Raw genomic sequence first — 19,819 nt, forward strand, 5'->3', positions numbered from 1 at the left:
TCATTCAAGTACTGCCATTCAGACAGGAGAGCCTGATAGCCGAAGTAGTTTGTGCTTTATCGGCTGTCATTTAATAGCCATGCGCTACACAGACAAATGATTTGGTGCTAGGGTGCTTGTTGCTGAACACTACAGTTTTAACACTGTGTTTTCCATTGTATTAGTTTACATTTGTACAGTTGCCACAAGGTTCTACAGAAACACACAGACCCAAACTCACACTAAATGTGCAAACATGAGTGTTGACTGACTAGAACATACTGTAAGTGTTCTCTGTTGGGTGATAAGAGTCATGTGACCATGCTAAGAATGGAATGGAATCCCCGTATGTAGCCAGCGATTGGGTAATGGGTCGGATCTAAAACCACACAACAATATAAGCTAAAGTACAACTTTGAAAAATAATTTATTGCTTTTTTAAATACTTTTTCTTTCATTTATATTATTATTAATTATTTTAGTAATTACTGTGAATAATGTCAATATTATCAGCATGTATATATATATTTTGAACATCAAATACAAGATCTTTAAAAAAAATTCTGGAAAGAAAATTGTAAACTTTTGTTTGGCATTCACATAATCAAGCGTGTGTGGAGCAACAAATCAGATTTGTACAGTGTGGTACAACAAAATACCTGCAAAATCATTTTATTGCTTCATGTTCTACTGTGTATAAAGGAAAATAATGTGGTAGACATTTTGCCATGGCTGCAAACCACTGTTGTGGAGACAGAAATCACTTGGACAATGAGCAGCATATCTCATCCCACTGTCAAGGAGATTATTAAGAATATTTTGATTGTTTCTGAAAGGCATAGAAAGAAATATTCCCACAAAACTGTTATTTATTGTACATCTTACCACTGATTGTAAATTAAATAACAAAAATCTAATAACAATATAAATAGCTAAAATGTGTGAGGTACACCATGTGACATGGGAACCATAAATATTTTTGATTCAAATATTAAAATAAATAGATAAATATGCATGGTTTATCCTGTTTGAACAGATTAAACATAGTAGTAGTCTTTCCTCAAAGAGGGTAAAATTATCAAAACAAGAACCATAAAAATCATTGAAATCAAAATGAGCTGATACATACTGATTGTTTCAGAAATAATTCATTAAAAAATGGGGTTCGTTTTTTTACAATCATGAAAAAACACGTTAAAAATAAATTTTAGACTAGTTGTATAAGGAAAAACACTGAGAAACTTTAAACATAAAACTATAAATGGCTAACTTTTTCCCCCAACAAAATAAATGTCAAAAAAGGAGATTTGTTGACATGCTCCCTCGAAATGAGCCTCCAACACATTTTTTACAATCATGTCATGTCTTCTAAACTTCATGTAGGTGTACAATATGTTTCACATCATTGTAATAACTACAGATCGACATTCTTAATTAAGAAAATCTCTTCATCAAAAGGCTGCATTTTACAGTGCATAGCTGTAACAAATAAAGAACTTTGTCTGATATTTACACAAAAAAATACAACATATTTCGATCATATCTGTAAATACAGGGCTACATTTTTGTCCGTAAATGTAGATAGCATTGTTATCTCTCGTTAATAGTGTAACACCACATCCAAACACCAGATTTTTTTTAAAGAAAATAAAATCAGGCACAAAAAAAAGATAACGAAAAAGCCTGAACAACCTGCACATTTTCACCACTCAAAGCATTTGTTGGGTGTTTGTAGTGCTTGGAGAGAAAACATCTCATCAACGTCTTTGTCTTTCACTGACCGTTGTACAACAGTACAGCACACGCATCTGTACACAGGCTATGAGGATTCACTGGCTCACCCGGTACTGTCTCTTCCCAGCTTCTTCAGAAGCTATGTTCATGTAAACATCGTTGTTAATATACTTTATATATATAGGTCTATATATAGAGATTCATCTTTATATACTCTCTTACGTAGAGTGTAAAACTTCTGGTAGTCTCGTAGTCAAAGGACAGAAACATTAGTGAGGTATCAAGACATCCTTCTTTGTAGACAGCAGGTGACAGGACAACCGTTACCTTCTCAGGCTGCGCTGGGCCTCTTTCAGCAAGCTGTCGAAATCCATGGAGTCGTACTTGCTTTTAGTGGAGGCTGGATCAAAGTCGTCAGAATGGGAATCTGAAACGAGAGATGCATATTGACGTCAGTGTTAAGCAGACTAAGTGGTCTCCAATTCTTGTCACAAAATCACTCTCACCTTTGTTTTGTTTTGTTTTGCATATTGAGGGGCAGTTTCCTGGACACATAAAGCATAGTCCTGGACTAAAAAGCATGGCAAGAATCTCCCTTGAAATACCTTTTAGTCCAGCACTAAGATGAATCTGTGTCCAGAACTGCCCCTAAATGTTTGACAAATTAAGTAATTGTGAATTAGTTATATTCTGAATACATCCATTTCTAAGGATGTTCAAACCATTTCACATAATCCTATAAAAAACTGTAAATCTGTATGACTTCATCATTTACCTCAGTGTTGGGCAGATATATACTCAGTCAGATCAAGTCAATATCTGCATCTATGTCAAAGGCCTCACCTGAATCGGTTGCTTTTCAATAAGTCTGAAAGCTATCTGTACCCCCGTCCAATGTTTCATATCTCCCCACAAATTAGATGTTTAGACACCATTCATCTTTATATCATTCAAAGGCTCAGGGTGGAAAATAAAGCTTTTCTGATACTGAGCGACAAAATCGTCAAAACTGAGCGAGCTGCGGGGGCATTTATTTTGATTGGTCGGCGCGATAATAAATGTGTCTTATCTCTCGTGGCAGACAGCTTCACAAATGGGGCCCCCACACGGGCGGCAGCACGCTTTGAGAGCTTGAGAAATGGGAATGACCATGGCATGCAGGAGATGCCAGGCGTGATCTAATGCTATGGCCAAGGGGTACGCCGCGCACCTTGAGGGATGACAAATACCCATGTGCACTACTTAGAACTAATGGACAGTCAAAAAAAAATGAGACGAGACGAGATGGCCGGGGCAAGATTGAGAGGAGGAACTGAGGCCGCTACTGCATGACATTTTTTAAGTTCCCTCGCGTTGAACAGGAAGTATTTTCCTCTCCCTTTCTTTTATCCTACCCCCGTCATGAGCAGTTTGGGATAAACTGGTCTTTCTCTCTAAAAAAAGAGAGGAAGCAGAATGAAGGTCTTTCTTTTCATCCCGAGACTGATTAGTAGTGTCAGTCGACAATGTCTTTCCTCAAGGGCCTGGGATTAACGCATCGTCGCTGTACACTTCACAAACGTCCACTCCATGAATGCCACTGGTTTCAGGCCCGAGCCTCAGAAATAAACATTAACGTCTTTGTTCCTTTAAAGAACATTCCATGTTCTTTCCTCTGCTGTGACCGACTGACCTCCCAGTTCGCCCTGCATTAAACATTCCCCACCTCACGCTTTGTCGTGGAACGAATGTCGAGTGGAAAACAGGAGCAACTATACAAGCCCCACTTGGCATCTTAACCTCCATCATCAAATGGACCAAATGACACACAGACGAGCGTCCCATCTTGATGGACTGACTGACTCCGGCTACAGTGCTATTTAAACATCGCTCCCAGTGTCTACCGTCTGTTAATGATAGTGGGGCTATAGTAAAGATAGAGGATGGAAAAAGGAGGGATGGAGATCCCACTTTCTGTCCTGGTTTTCAACAGGCGTCTACGTAGGGAGAAGCCAAGATTTGTCTCAGTGCCTTGCATTATTTATCAAACGCGTCACCCGGCACTATAGCCGTGTCCTTCTGAACAATGAGTGCAGTCTTTCGGGCGTATACGCTTTCTTTTTTCTGTGCATGCACTTGTACGTTGTGTACCTTTTCCTCAGATTAATCGACTAGCTCTATCCGTGCTTTTAAGTCGCCGGCACTTTGTAGGGCTGCCGCCTTGAGGAGCCGACCCTGTGTCAGTGTCTGTGTCTAAAAGCATGAGGAAGAGAGTGCTGATTATTAGTCAATCAGGCCTCTGCTGTCAGGCTCGTTTCCTCCCTCCCTCCCTCCCTCCCTCCCTCCCTCCCTCCCTCCCTCCCTCCCTCCCTCCCTCCCTCCGTGGATGACACGCTGCTAGGTAACACAGCGAGGTCTTGCCTCTGTTGAACAGCACAACAGCTGGCAACAGACGGAGGCTCATCCAGGAGGGAGTGGCTGAGGGGATTTAACCTTGCACCCCTCTTCCCTTCATCCCTCCCTCCCTCTCTCCTTCCATCTACCTACCTCTCTTTACCCTCCAGAGCATAAAATATACATGCCTGTATATAGGCTATCAAAACAAACCGCGGACAAGCTTTTAAAGGGCATCGTTCTCTTTCTTCCCAATTCCATACTTCTCGAGTATCGACTAAGTACAAAGATATAGGCTGTGAAGAATGAAATGGAACAATGCCTCTCCATTCCTCGAGATATACTCCTATATGGGTGCCGGTTAAAGAGGAATTGTACATAGATTGACCCCTGAACTGTTTTTGCCCGTGATGACTGGAAGGTAGACTCTAACGCTTGAGGCAGGGTGGTAAGAGTAAAGATATGCTTTTTTGTTTTGAAAGGCATCATTTGAGCCTTTTTGCTTCCTGGCTTCCTGCCCCTCCCTTCCATTCTTCACTCCCTTTGACAGTCTGTGTGTATTAGCAGAAGCTCCAGGGTTCTCCCGAGCAACAACAAAGCAGCACTTACCCAAGTCTGTATAATTCGATTTGCAGAACTGCTTTTGTCCACCGAAGCACAGCTCGAATTGGGGCTCGTTTGACCGGCGTAAGGTGTGTCCGTTTTCAAGGGCAGCGAAGGCGTCACAAGTGTAGCGGTAGGTGATGAAGCCAAAATTGTCCCTGCGGTCAAGAACAGAAAATGAAAAGTCAAACCAACAACGTCAGGTTCTCTTCTGGTAGCGGACATCCAGACTATTTATATGCAAAAGAGAAATCAATAAAAATGTATCTTTGGGGCTTTTTATAGGCTAGGGATAGATAGGATAACAGACATGACTGGAATGCAAAAAGCACTCTCCTGCCCTGCGTCTACACCTGACTTTGACATGGAAGTCGATGCAAAGCCCAACGTTTTCTGTGTTCCACCTAACCCAGAGGGTAGAAATGAAGGGAACAATGTACTACAATGATTCCTATTACACCCCCCCCCCCCCATAAACCCAACACACAAACACACACATACACACGCATGCGAGCACACAGTCCCGGAGCCTTTACCCGTCATCTCTCAGGTTCACGGCACACTCTTCGATCTCGCCGAAGACTTCAAAGCGCCGCTTCAGCTCGGTCCGCGTGCTGTCGGACCTCAGTCTCCCCACGTACACCACCCGTCTCTCCTCCTGCTCATTAACGGAGAGAGAGAGGGAGATAGATTAAAAGAAGAGTATATTCTTCTCTTTTCTGCTTTTTCCTCCCCTTCAGGCCCACTTGGTGGCCGTAATGAACTACTCAGAACTCCCGATGGCGAGCGCTGACACGAGGCCACCCTTTTGTCACTTCGCTCTTGTTTTTTCCCCCGTTGATTGGTCGGGCTGTGCTAAATACCTCCTCTTATCTGATAGGACAGATTCATTATGGTCCCTTGTCTTTTTTCTTCTTTTTCCCCCCGGCCTTTATAGAACCGTATACTTTAAGACTATCAGAGGTTTGCTCTTCCTCTTTCGTTTTGTGGTCTGAGAACCTAAAATGAGTCAATGAGTTGTTTGGTATTACACAACTTAAGAAGCCTGTATCTGTAGTCAAAAGAGGACAAATGCATTTTTAAGTGTCCTTCAATTATGGGTAACTGTTGCACTAGAGAATTTGACCTCTCGCTTGGCTCTGAATATCAGACAATAAGCTGCCGCTACACATACACCATTAAAGAAACATGTACGAAACACCATTACTAAGAACAGGCCGTGGGGGATAAAACACCATTACTAAGAACAGGCCGTGGGGGAGAAAACACCATTACTAAGAACAGGCCGTGGGGGAGAAAACACCATTACTAAGAACAGGCCGTGGGGGAGAAAACACCATTACTAAGAACAGGCCGTGGGGGAGAAAACACCATTACTAAGAACCGGCCGTGGGGGAGAAAACACCATTACTAAGAACCGGCCGTGGGGGAGAAAACACCATTACTAAGAACCGGCCGTGGGGGAGAAAACACACTTTTCCACGAACCACAAAGGACACAAAGGTCACACCGGCATAATTTAGACCTACCGCACGAGGCTGCAATTATGGTTTTGGGAGCAATTTAATTGCATCTGCTAATCATATAATGCAGAACAAGCCTCTAGGCTGTTGTATCACTGGAATTATTTATTCACTCATTTACTTGCCATTACTGGGGCGAGTCTATAGAGATCCATTCAAATGTTGAGTGCTACCCCGGGGCCACTGGTAACTGATACATGTAAATCAGTCGCCTGGTAGTAAAACTCAAAGTTCACCTCCGCAAAGAACCTAGACTAAGGTTCTGTCCCAAATAGCACCCTATTCCCTACATAGTGCACTACTTTAGAGCAGAGCTTTATGGGCCCTGGTCTAAACTCAGCAAAAAAAGAAACGGCCCTTTTTCAGGACCCTGTCTTTCAAAGATAATTCGTAAAAATCCAAATAACACAGATCTTCATTTTAAACACTGTTTCCCATGCCAACATCACACCTGCGGGACAGGTACAGAATGGCAACAACAACTGCTTGAGTTACACCAGGAATGTACAATCCCTCCATCAGTGTTCAGACTGTCCTCAATAGGCTGAGATAGGCTGGACTGAGGGCTTGTAGGCCTGTTGTAAGGCAGGTCCTCACCAGACATCACCGGCAACAACGTCGCCTATGGGCACAAACCCACCGTTGCTGGACCAGACAGGACTAGCAAAAAGTGCTCTTCACTGACGAGTTGCGCTTTTGTCTCACAAGGGGTGATGGTCAGATTCACGTTTATCGTCGAAGGAATGACCCTCCAGCATGACAATGCCACCAGCCAAACCGCTCGTTATGTGCCTGATTTCCTGCAAGACAGGAATGTCAGTATTCTGCCATGGCCAGCGAAGAGCCCGGATCTTAATCCAATTGAGCACGTCTGGGACCTGTTGGATCAGAGGGTGAGGGCTAGGGTGATTCCCCCCAGAGATGTCCGGGAACTTGCAGGTGCCTTGGTGGAAGAGTGGGGTAACATCTCACAGCAAGAACTGGCAAATCTGGTGCTGTCCACGAGGAGGAGATGCACTGCAGTACTTAATGCAGCTGGTGGCCACACCAGATACTGACTGTTACTTTTGATTTTGACCCCCCCCTTTGTTCAGGGACACATTATTCAATTTCTGTTAGTCAGATGTCTGTGGAACTTGTTCAGTTTATGTCTTAGTTGTTGAATCTTGTAACGTTCATACAAATATTTACACATGTTAAGTTTGCTGAAAATAAATGCAGTTGACAGTGAGAGGACGTTTCTTTTTTTGCTGAGTTTATATAGGGAATAGGGTGCCTTATGGGATACATTCTAAATGGTAAGACATGCGCTCCAATCCTCAGAAAAATACAAATGAACCGTAATATTCAGTATTATTATTTTTTCTTCTCCTCCCTTCACATACAGTATGAGACAAAGTGTTTGCTGAATTAGGGATTTACATGCTGACAATTGAAAAACACGCCGGCTTTCCGAGACGGCACCCCGAGGCTGGCCGTCTGTGTGTGTGTGTGTGTGTGTGTGTGTGTGTGTGTGTGTGTGTGTGTGTGTGTGTGTGTGTGTGTGTGTCTGTGTGTGTTTGTGTGTGTGTGTGTCTGTGTGTGTAGCCGTCGCATCATCTGGCCTCCCAAACCTCTACTGACAGCTTGGCTTTGCTGCCCGTAATTGTCTCACCTAAAATGTATGCAGGCCAAAGATAGCGTGTGTGCATTACTTGACGTGCACATTTATCATCCTGTGTTAGCATGTTTAAAATGTGTGCAATCTCACAGAGAGACAGGTAGAGAACAGAGAATTGATATTCATCCCATTTTCATTGAATTTGAACTAGATCACTGGAAAGATTCCTTATTTAAACAGTGTACATTTCCATGGCAGTGAATTTCCTTTTTTTAGCCTTGTTCCCTCTCTCCCTCTCTTCCTGTTTCTAACATCTGCCCCTGTGGTGTGATTAATAAGATCCGACACCGTTCCCAGACGCTGGAGACTTTTAAAAATACACAACCCTGAGATAAAGAGGAAACGCGTGGAGCCCTGAATGATTCAGTGACTCACTTTGCATCTATTCATTCATTACAGAGGAACAGTAGGTAGCAGGCACGGCAACGAGCCCTCAACTGTCTGCCCTGTCTAGGTAGTGCAGAGGGTGTGTGAGACAGCGATGGGCACAGCCGGGCTCTATTAATACCAGGCTGCCATTAGAAGGACGAGAGAAAGACAGAGAGAGAGAGAACGAGAGAGAGAGAGAGTGGGAGAGAGAAGGGGGGGTTAAGAGGTGGACAGAGAGAGAGAGAGATATTCACTGAGTATACAAAACATGAAGGATACCTGCTCTTTCTGTGACAGACTGACCAGGTGAAAGCTATGATTCCTTATTGATGTCACTTGTTAAATAAACTTCAAAATCAGTGTAGATGAAGGGGAGGTTTAAGAAGGATTTTTAAGCCTTGAGACGATTTTAGACATGGCTTGTGTATGTAAGTGCGTTTGAATGGGGTATGGTAGTAGGTGCCAGGCTGCCGGGTTTGTCTCACTCAACAGTTTCCCGTTTGTATCAAGAATGGTCGTCCACCCAAATGAGATCCAGCCAACTTGACACAATTGTGGGAAGCATTGCAGTCAACACGCGCCACCATCCCTGTGGAACCCTTTTGACACCTTGTAGAGTCCATGGCCCGACGAGTTGAGGCTGTTCTGAGGTGCAACTCAATATTAGGAAGGTGGTCCTAATGTTTGATATACTCAGAATATAAGAAAAAATGACAGGGGAACTCACTATTGCTTTTTCCCTTTGCCTCTCCCTCTGCTCCGCCCTCTCAAACTCCCTCTTCTCGTAGTCCTGGCGGTACTCCTCCCGCTTCAGACACTCGTGCTGGTATTCCTCATAGCTGTCGTACCTGCGGAGGGACCAAATCAAACCCATCACTTTCACTGTCCTCCACCGCCCTTCCGCTGTCCTTCCAACATCTGCCCTTCATTTTCACGTCCGCACTTATGAAGCGTATTGGCAAGAACCCCCCCCCCAAGGAGTTGGGCTAAATCCCCCCCCCCCCCCTCCCAGAGGGTTGGGGAAACCAACAAAGGCATTAATAAGAAGATGCCTCCTCCTGGTCGTAAAGGTTATGGATCCTGCAGGAGAGGCCCACGGGAGAGAGCGGGTGAGATACACAGTAGAGAGCTGGACAGCTGCCACTGTCAGCACTACTTCACATCATTACTTTCAGCTTAGTTAGAGCTTCATCCGGGGAGAAAAAGTGCAACTTTCGTCAGATGTGGCCATGCATTGGAGAGATGGGCAAATAGGACTTTGTGCTTGTCTGGTGTCATCGGGCTAATCAATGGCTAAGGAAGGAGTGCCAATATTCTACAACGTGTTCCACAATCCTGCTGGTTTTCAGTCAACACATATTTTTGGTTACAAGGCAAGGATGAAAACAAACATGAATTGAAGGAACTGGATCATGAGGGACCCGAGCTGTTTACCCCTGGTTTAGTGTAAGGGAGGTGTTGAACCCTTACCTTGGCCTGCGACTGAGGGGGGATCTGGACTGTGACTGAGGGCTTTTGTGGGTCCTGGACCGCAAAGTGCTGGAGTCCGTGTTGTGGCGAGACCTGCAAAAAAACAGAATACATATTAATCATCAAGATGTCAATCATCCGGAGTCTAACAATAAAGTATCGTCTAAATGTAACTGTGCATTCTGCGTAAATTCAGTCTTATCGACTGCGAGCATTATTTCAATAAATTAAATCCTATCTGAGATGGGTATCTGTGAATCCGATAAAATTGTCTAGACATACTTAGGCATTCCTCATTCATATCCTTTTCTTACGAGATGACAGAGCCACAGTGTCAAATCTGACCATAAAAAAAAAAAACCACAGAAAGTCATAATATATTCAGAACACTTTTCCCAAGTTTGACCAAGTTTGACTTCCTTCACTCTTCTCCTCCACAGTGCAGCTGGGATAAATGTTCTCACCTTTCCTCCCACCAGGGCCAGTGTGTACTGTACAAGCACCACGTATCTATGTTAAATGAGGGGAAGGTCCTTAGGCCCCGCGGCCATATGCTAAAGTTAGTATCCCGACAGAGTACGGGCTCTTTAGCTCCCATGGCTTTATTATTGAACTGATGCTGAAGAAGGGAGACGTGAATAATAGAAGGAGAGAAGTTAGGCTATGGTCCAACGTCCACAGAGTTAAGGAAGTGGAGAGTCTGAAAAGAGAGAGGGGGAGTAGAGAGACTTGAGGACATTTTGTTTGGACATTTTTCACGGAGTTCTTGAGAATGAGATACTTTTTACTCAGGTATCCCGAACCTTTTATGAGGTTACTTTCCCCCCGTCTTTCTTCTTTCAACCTCTAACCTGGACATCTTTAGCAACCTAGTGACCGTCTCTGTGTACTGTATCATAACGTTGGCGATAGTCCTCAGCGTGAGTGATTTATCAAGGCTAAAGGACTGCGAAACAGAAGGCAAAGCTAACCTCCATTGAGACTGACCTTTCAGTAACCCGGCAAACCAATTCACTCATGAGGGTGAGGGAAGTGAATGAATAGTCTATCCAGTTTGCAAGGCACTCGATGCAAGACTGCTGAAAGTATACCTACTGCATATCCGTTCCCTTTGCTCTGATCAAAGGGAACCGTGGGAAATGTAGTTCTCCTGGGCTGCTGTGATGATGCACATTGTTTTCAGAGGAGGGGATAAAGAACTAAAGTCCCCAGATTTGGCTTTCATCTCTGGGGACAAAGAGGGGGTTTCGCCTGGCGCTCTGTGAAACAACAGCAGCCGCCTAAAACAACACGCACCGCATCACATAGTAGATCCCGGGAAAACGGAGGTGGGAATGAGAGTGACAAAACGCTCGCATAACAGTCATTGCCAGGGGAAAGGAGGCTTTGACGACGTTGAAGCAACCAAAGCGCAACGCCTTAGGCGCCACTCATTTTCCTAGTTGCCGCCTTCTCTGATATACAGTTTTGATCTCACAGTTTGACTAACACGCCAAACCTCCTCGTCTGGTATCTGCTAGTGGAACCCTGGGTCTGCATGTACAAGCTTCTCAGAGTATGAGTGCTGATCTAGGATCAGTTTCCTCAGTTAGATCATAATGAATAAGATTATAAGTACAGGAGGGGCCTGATCCTAGATCAGCACTCCTACCCTGAGAAGTGTGAGACATATGGCCTCTGCTCTGTAGTTAAGCACTGAGACGGTTGAGCTTGGCTAGCCTCACTACACCAGCCTAACACAATCCACCGTCTAGTAGTCCAGCCGGTAACGATTCTCCCTGGCCCCGTCACACTCTCTCCTGTTGTTGAAGCCTCTTTCACCAGGAACATAACAAGTCTTCTCTGTGGTTGGGGATGCAGAAGCAGCTATAGGCCCCATACCGAGAGAGTGGAGAGCCTCATACCGCAGGGCCTATCCTCTCCTGACACCGTCTCTGACGGCTTAGGAGACCTGTTTACACGACTGAGCTGTCCACCTCCTGCCGGGAGCACCGTCAGAGCCGCCCATAACGCTTAGGCAACGTTCAAACAACAGAAGGGAAACGTCTTCCACCAGGAAGGAACGTGCTAGTTGGCTGTATTTCCGATATCCACACTGGCATGCTACTTAGAATGAAGCTAAGCAGTAGATATTTTGGGCAAGATGTCTAAGTGGTGTGGTAGTACGGACATGGGAACCTAGCCACAGTGAGTAGAGAGTTTACTCACCTGGAGGAGGGGCGTCCGTCAGGTGAGCTGGAGAGGGAGCGCCTCCGGTGGTGGGAGGAGGAACTGCGGGAGCGGGACCGGGAGTGAGAGCGGGAGGAGGGGGAGCCCGAGCGGGGCCAGTGGAAGTGTCTGGGGGAGAGGAGGATGGAGGAGGGGGGCGAGACGGAACCCCGTGAGGGGGAGCAGCTGGACAGCGAGCAGGATGGCGAGCAGGACTCGAAAAGCAGGTCCAGGGGGGTGCCCTCCCAGGGGTAGAGGAAGTGTCCCTCGACGCCCTGACCCTCCAGCTCCTCGTGGAAGGGAGAGAGGCCCGGGTGCAGGTACCCAGTAGAACCAGACCCAGAAGTAGGGAGCTTGGGGTAGTTCTCGTACCCAGCAGGGCTCTCTTTGGGGGTCTGCAGGGCTCCGGCCATCTCCCCTCCTCCCTGTCTCCCCTCCTCCACCACCACCTCCTCCCCCTTCTCACCCTGGCTATAGATGGCTTGCTGGGGGCGGCCAAAGTGCTTGTTGAGCTCCGCCCGGATATCCTGGTCTCGCAGGGACTGCTTCCTGCTGGCAGAGTGCTGGTCCCCTTCTGGGGTCTGTAGTGGGTGTGGTTTGTCCTGGGTGATGGGGGTCTGGTCCTGCCCCCGAGCCTCCTTACCCACAGGGGAAGAGCTCTGCTGCGGCTGCAGCTGCTTTGCCAAAGAGGATGAAGATGGAGGAGGAGATGTAGAGGATGAAGAGGAGGAAGAAAAGGAGGAGGATGGTGGCATGGCTGAGTCCTTACATTCCACATGCCTGTCCTCCGCCACAACCGGATTGGGCTTCAGAGGGGTTGTCGTAGTAGTCGTCATGGTAATGGTAGCGTTAGCCACATTAGCGTTAGCGCCGGCGGCAGGGTCCTGTTTTGTGCTGGCCGCCGTGGACTGACAATAGTCGTGGTCGTCGTAGCAGCAAGGCTGGACACTCCGCTTGTTGTTGCCGCAGCAGCGCTCCTCCTTGCAGCCCCCTGTCGTCGCAGCAACCACAGAGGTGGGGAGAGCAGTGGACGCTTTGCTTAGCTGGGCGTACAGCTCAGTCTGCTCTGGGCCCTTCCTGCCTGGGGCCGAGGTTGGGCCTAGGGGCCTGCAGGGTTTCGCCTCGCTCAGCCGAGCCCTCTTGCACGCCAGGGCAGATGGGGAGCATGAAGACAACTTGGTTTTGAACGATGCTTTGAAAGGGTTCTCTTGACTGGCTTTGTGGGGGGGCGTGGTAGGTGGTGTCAGACCTGGAGAGAGGGAGGTAGGGAGGGAGGGGGAGGGAAGGAAGTAGGGAGGGAGGGAGAGAGAGGGAGGGAGGGCGGACGGGAGGGTGCAAGAGAGAGAGAGGGAGGGTCGATAAAAGAGAATGGAAATATAATGCATTCTACCTCCCCACCTTCCACCCTCTCCTCGCACTCCCTACAACCTGTTTAAAGACAGTGGACACACACAGGGGTTGATTAAAATATTCACTTTCATCCCTGGTCCTAATCCTGATCCGTATTTTATTGCAATCTTGACAGATTAATGCAATGCTCTGTGTAATTTAATATGGTGGAGCCGCTACACGGCTCGGCTACCACCGCCATCCCTCCCTGACCTTGGACAATCCCTCATTCAGGAAGAAGAGAAAAACGTTGGCAGCGGACAAACATCCTCCTCGAAGTGGAGTGTCCTTCGAACAGGTAACCGTCGAATCTAGCCAACACGTTGGACGATGGCCAAGCGATTTCAATAAAAGCAAAGACCTTTTGGCTCAGTTTTGAAAATCTATCACAAGTGTCCTATGTTTTGGGCTTCTGCTCTCTACTGCAAGTCAAGGTGGCGAGATATGTCGGGCAGCGAGATGTGTCAGTTTTCGGCACTGCATGTTGCTATAGCGTGCCACTGTGCTGTCATATGATAGTGTCGGCTTGGTGCAGGGGAGATGTCTGACTGGTAATGGAGGCTCAGTGTCTGCCGGGGGAATGGGTTGTCATTTTTCTCAGATCCTGCTTGCCTCTCTGTGGCTCGTGCCGAACCCGACCCCTCCTGACAAGTTTACGAGCCGACAGATGGCAGTTATATGGGAAGTCCTGAGATGGGCCTGCTTTATAGCATTGTTAACTATCACGCAAACAACCAGCGCTAGGTAGGCAGTCCCTTTCCCTTTGTCTCCCTCTCGTCTCTTCCCTCCTTTTTCCCTGTCTGTCTCCCACTCCGGTTCAATATCTCTTTCTCTGTCTCTCTGGTTCAATATCTCTTTCTGTGTCTCTCTGGTCCAATCTCTCTTTCTCTGTCTCTCTGGTTCAATATCTCTTTCTCTGTCTCTCTGGTTCAACCTCTCTTTCTCTGTCTCTCCGGTCCAACCTCTCTTTCTCTGTCTCTCTGGTTCAACCTCTCTTTCTCTGTCTCTCTGGTTCAACCTCTCTTTCTCTGTCTCTCTGGTTCAACCTCTCTTTCTCTGTCTCTCTGGTTCAATCTCTCTTTCTCTGTCTCTCTGGTTCAATCTCTCTTTCTCTGTCTCTCTGGTTCAATCTCTCTTTCTCTGTCTCTCTGGTTCAATCTCGCGTTCTCTGTCTCTCTGGTTCAATATCTCTTTCTCTGTCTCTCTGGTTCCACCTCTCTTTCTCTGTCTCTCTGGTTCAACCTCTCTTTCTCTGTCTCTCTGGTTCAATCTCTCTTTCTCTGTCTCTCTGGTTCAATCTCTCTTTCTCTGTCTCTCTGGTTCAATCTCTCTTTCTCTGTCTCTCTGGTTCAATCTCGCGTTCTCTGTCTCTCTGGTTCAATCTCTCTTTCTCTGTCTCTCTGGTTCAATATCTCTTCCTCTGTCTCTCTGGTTCAATATCTCGTCCTCTGTCTCTCTGGTTCAATCTCTCTTTCTCTGTCTCTCTGGTTCAATATCTCTTTCTCTGTCTCTCTGGTTCAACCTCTCTTCCTCTGTCTCTCTGGTTCAACCTCTCTTCCTCTGTCTCTCTGGTTCAATCTCTCTTTCTCTGTCTCTCTGGTTCAATATCTCTTTCTCTGTCTCTCTGGTTCAATATCTCTTTCTCTGTCTCTCTGGTTCAATATCTCTTTCTCTGTCTCTCTGGTTCAATATCTCTTTCTCTGTCTCTCTGGTTCAATATCTCTTTCTCTGTCTCTCTGGTTCAATCTCTTGTTCTCTGTCTCTCTGGTTCAATATCTCTTTCTCTGTCTCTCTGGTTCAATATCTCTTTCTCTGTCTCTCGGGTTCAACCTCTCTTTCTCTGTCTCTCTGGTTCAATATCTCTTTCTCTGTCTCTCTGGTTCAACCTCTCTTTCTCTGTCTCTCTGGTTCAACCTCTCTTTCTCTGTCTCTCTGGTTCAATATCTCTTTCTCTGTCTCTCGGGTTCAACCTCTCTTTCTCTGTCTCTCTGGTTCAACCTCTCTTTCTCTGTCTCTCTGGTTCAACCTCTCTTTCTCTGTCTCTCTGGTTCAATATCTCTTTCTCTGTCTCTCGGGTTCAACCTCTCTTTCTCTGTCTCTCTGGTTCAACCTCTCTTTCTCTGTCTCTCTGGTTCAATATCTCTTTCTCTGTCTCTCTGGTTCAATATCTCTTTCTCTGTCTCTCTGGTTCAACCTCTCTTTCTCTGTCTCTCTGGTTCAACCTCTCTTTCGCTGTCTCTCTGGTTCAATCTCTCGTTCTCTGTCTCTCTGGTTCAATATCTCTTTCTCTGTCTCTCTGGTTCAACCTCTCTTTCTCTGTCTCTCTGGTTCAATATCTCTTTCTCTGTCTCTCTGGTTCAATATCTCTTTCTCTGTCTCTCTGGTTCAACCTCTCTTTCTCTGTCTCTCTGGTTCAACCTCTCTTTCTCTGTCTCTCTGGTTCAATATCTCTTTCTCTGTCTCTCTGGTTCAATCTCTCGTTCTCTGTCTCTCTGGTTCAATCTCTCTTTCTCTGTCTCTCTGGTTCAATCTCTCTTTCTCTGTCTCTCTGGTTCAATATCTCTTTCTCTGTCTCTCTGGTTCAACCTCTCTTCCTCTGTCTCTCTGGTTCAATCTCTCTTTCTCTGTCTCTCTGGTTCAATATCTCTTTCTCTGTCTCTCTGGTTCAATATCTATTTCTCTGTCTCTCTGGTTCAATATCTCTTTCTCTGTCTCTCTGGTTCAATATCTCTTTCTCTGTCTCTCTGGTTCAATATCTCTTTCTCTGTCTCTCTGGTTCAATCTCTCGTTCTCTGTCTCTCTGGTTCAATATCTCTTTCTCTGTCTCTCTGGTTCAATCTCTCGTTCTCTGGTTCAATATCTCTTTCTCTGTCTCTCTGGTTCAACCTCTCTTTCTCTGTCTCTCTGGTTCAATATCTCTTTCTCTGTCTCTCTGGTTCAATCTCTCGTTCTCTGTCTCTCTGGTTCAATATCTCTTTCTCTGTCTCTCTGGTTCAATATCTCTTTCTCTGTCTCTCTGGTTCAATATCTCTTTCTCTGTCTCTCTGGTTCAATATCTCTTTCTCTGTCTCTCTGGTTCAATATCTCTTTCTCTGTCTCTCTGGTTCAATATCTCTTTCTCTGTCTCTCTGGTTCAACATCTCTTTCTCTGTCTCTCTGGTTCAATATCTCGTTCTCTGTCTCTCTGGTTCAATATCTCTTTCTCTGTCTCTCTGGTTCAACCTCTCTTTCTCTGTCTCTCTGGTTCAACCTCTCTTTCTCTGTCTCTCTGGTTCAATCTCTCTTTCTCTGTCTCTCTGGTTCAATATCTCTTTCTCTGTCTCTCTGGTTCAATCTCTCTTTCTCTGTCTCTCTGGTTCAATATCTCTTTCTCTGTCTCTCTGGTTCAATCTCTCTTTCTCTGTCTCTCTGGTTCAATATCTCTTTCTCTGTCTCTCTGGTTCAACCTCTCTTTCTCTGTCTCTCTGGTTCAACCTCTCGTTCTCTGTCTCTCTGGTTTGATCTCTCGTTCTCTGTCTAACCATCTCTATTTTTTTCCCACTGTCCGTCTTTCTCCTCTAGACAAATACATAGGCATGCACACACGGACAGACACACACACACACACGGACAGAAACACACACACACAGACACAGACAGACAGACAGACAGACAGACAGACACACAGACACACAGACATACACACACACACACACACACACACACACACACACACACACACACACACACACACACACACACACACACACACACACACACACACACACACACACACACACACACACACACAATAGTCACATACAGCCTCCCTCTCTGGAGTGGAGCTCAGGCACTTTGAACACCTACGCTCCCTGTCTTTGCCATTGTTATGAATGCACATCACTCTCCCTTGCAGTGAATTGCACCAAATGACAGCTATTAGTATCAAATCCTGTGTAAGAGTATTTACTGGGGAGGCTTGGAGCCTGAAAAAAAGAGAGGGAGAGAGAGAGAGAGAGAGACATAAAAATTCCGTTGCGGGGCCATTTCCTGAGTTTGGGCTCTCTAATCCAACCATCTTATCATCTAGACTTATCTGGATTTTACGGTAAAGCCGAACCGCAAACCCCCATCCCTCTTTAACAGTCAGACGTGGTACACCGATAGCGACACAGAGACTTGATGCAGTATTTCAGAGAGATAGAGATGAGAAAGAGGGCTATATTTATCATTACGCCAATGAAATGAGCTCTGAAAAGGGCGGGCCGGTGCGGTGCCCGAGGAACTTCTGTTTCGCCAATGAAACGCCATCTGTGCAAAACAATGCGCACTAGGGTCATAAACTAGGAGCCATTAGTGCCGGGGTGAAATAAATCAGAATTAGATAAATATGCGCCTCTCAGTCAAACCGGCTTGTGATGGATGCTCGGCAGACACAAACACCAATCATTCAGCGAGTTTTTTTTTTTTCTCTCTCTTTTTTTCTCTAATCTGTTTCTTTCCGGACTGTAAATTGCGAAGAGACCTCAGAGCAAACGACTCTGACGCCAACTCAGGGCTTAAAGAGTTGATCCGGTGGTAAGCCATGCAAATAGCAACACATAGACAAACCCCGGTGTCATGAGATACTGTAATTAAAGACAACACGGTAAATCTATTAGCAAAAGGAGATTAGTCCTTCCAGTCAAATCCATGGGCTGTCTCTGAGTAGTGGGGTTGTCTCAGGTTTACCTTATGGGGGAGGTGGGACAGGGCCTAGGCCATTGTAAAATGATCCTAGTGTAAATACAGTTAGCAGTATCAAATTCTGAATAGAAGATAATTACAATTACTTTTCCTACTACTACTACTCCTACTACTACTACCACTACTACTCCCCCTACTACTACTACTACTACTACTACTACTACTCCTCCTCCTACTACTACTACTCCTACTACTACTACTACTACTACTACTACTACTACTACTACTACTACTACTACTACTACTACTACTACTACTGATAATGTAGATACAAAGCTACACCCTATGTGTCATTCTTGAAGTGCGGTGCCATTTGGGGATTTATGAAAATGTTTACCTTTTTCTTGTTTTTTTATTTAGATTTAAATGTATTTGGGTACATCTTCCCATTCTAACTAATATGGCAGCTTAATGACTTTAAATACTTTTTACCGTTACACTCTGAGAGAGAAAAAAGGTGCTATCTAGAAACTAAAATGGTTCTTCGGCTGTCCGCATAGGAGAACCCTTTGAAGAACCCTTTTTGGTTCCAGGTAGAACCATTTTGGGTTCCAGAAGAACCGTTTCCACAGAAATGATCTACATGGAACACAAAAGGGTTCTACCTGAAACCAAAACGGGGTCTCCTATGAGGACAACCGAAGAACCCTTTCGGAACCCTTTTCGTAGGATAACATTGTGCCACCAGTAAGAGTAGTAACACCAATGATGGGAACACCAATGAGACATGTTTGGTTATTGTGGATTTTCTTAAATGGAGGCCCCATATTTGTATTTATTAAGGATCCCCACTAGTTCCTGCCGAGGCAGCAGCTACTCATTCTGGGGTTCAGCAAAATGAAGGCAGTTATAAAATTTTAAAAACATTACAATACATTCATAACAGATTTCACAACACACTAAACGTGTGCCCTCAAGCCCTTACTCCACTACCACACATCTACAAAACAAAATCCATGTGTACGTGTGTGTATAGTGCGTATGTTACCATGTTTGTGTATGCACGTGTCTGTGCCTATGTTTGCGTTGCTTCACAGTTCCCGCTGTTCCATAAGCTGTATTTTTACCAATTTTTGAAAACTAATTTTACTGCTTGCTTCAGTTACTTGATGTGTATTCATTTAATTTAATTTATTTGAGTTGGGACAGATGCAATAATAGTGACACATTGCAATGTACAACAGTAAGATGAATTGCATCATAACACCATCTTTGTAATGAGAGATGTACAAGGTGGTAACACCAAATGATATACAACTGAGGGGCAGACATTATCCTAGTACAAAAAGGTATTTTAATAGCCTTTGTTTTTATTGATCTATACAATATACTAAAATCATTTTTTTCACTTTCTAGCATTCAAAATAATAGATACATATCTCTAAATCCCCAAAACATGTCAGTACAACTCTACACATTACTACTGGGACAAAGCCAATTTGCTTACCCTAAGTACATTAAACACTGCATCAACAAAGATTTGCAGTATAAAGGACATTATGTTGTATCATTGACAATATAAACAAAAGCATGTATGATGTGTAACGATTTCTCATTTAAAGTGCAAATGTCACTGCAATTCACGACCGACCCCCATGTCATGGAAAAGTTTAGAACTGAAATGCTAACCTATTATTGTACTACATAAAGACCGACAAGTGTCTCTCCTTAAAGATGCACTATGCAGAAATAGCTCCACCATGGTTGAAAAAATGTATTCTAATAGTTCCCCTAATTTCAGTTGATGTGACAAGCCAAACGGTCATAGTGTAGAGAATCATTGTAC

At 45.1% G+C, this 19,819-nt stretch overlaps 1 protein-coding gene across 13 annotated transcripts in view; it reads right to left on the reverse strand.

Moving 5' to 3' along the window:
- Positions 1–625: 625 nt before the first annotated feature.
- Positions 626–19,819, reverse strand: part of LOC129865745 (peroxisome proliferator-activated receptor gamma coactivator 1-alpha-like) — a 480,196-nt gene continuing 461,002 nt past the window's right edge. For 8 of the 13 annotated variants that reach the window (XM_055938738.1, XM_055938735.1, XM_055938742.1 and 5 more), the window contains 6 exons: positions 11,920–13,168; positions 9,712–9,804; positions 8,969–9,089; positions 5,226–5,350; positions 4,696–4,847; positions 626–2,140 (listed from right to left, as the gene is read on the reverse strand). In XM_055938738.1, the coding sequence (XP_055794713.1) occupies positions 2,037–2,140; positions 4,696–4,847; positions 5,226–5,350; positions 8,969–9,089; positions 9,712–9,804; positions 11,920–13,168 (1,844 nt within the window). In that variant the 3' untranslated portion in view covers positions 626–2,036. The remainder of the gene's footprint in view (positions 2,141–4,695; positions 4,848–5,225; positions 5,351–8,968; positions 9,090–9,711; positions 9,805–11,919; positions 13,169–19,819) is intronic. The other 5 variants (XM_055938736.1, XM_055938741.1, XM_055938746.1 and 2 more) reach the window with 1 other exon arrangement.

This window comes from Salvelinus fontinalis, chromosome 11, assembly GCF_029448725.1.
Source record: "Salvelinus fontinalis isolate EN_2023a chromosome 11, ASM2944872v1, whole genome shotgun sequence".
Classification (NCBI taxonomy): Eukaryota; Metazoa; Chordata; class Actinopteri; order Salmoniformes; family Salmonidae; genus Salvelinus; species Salvelinus fontinalis.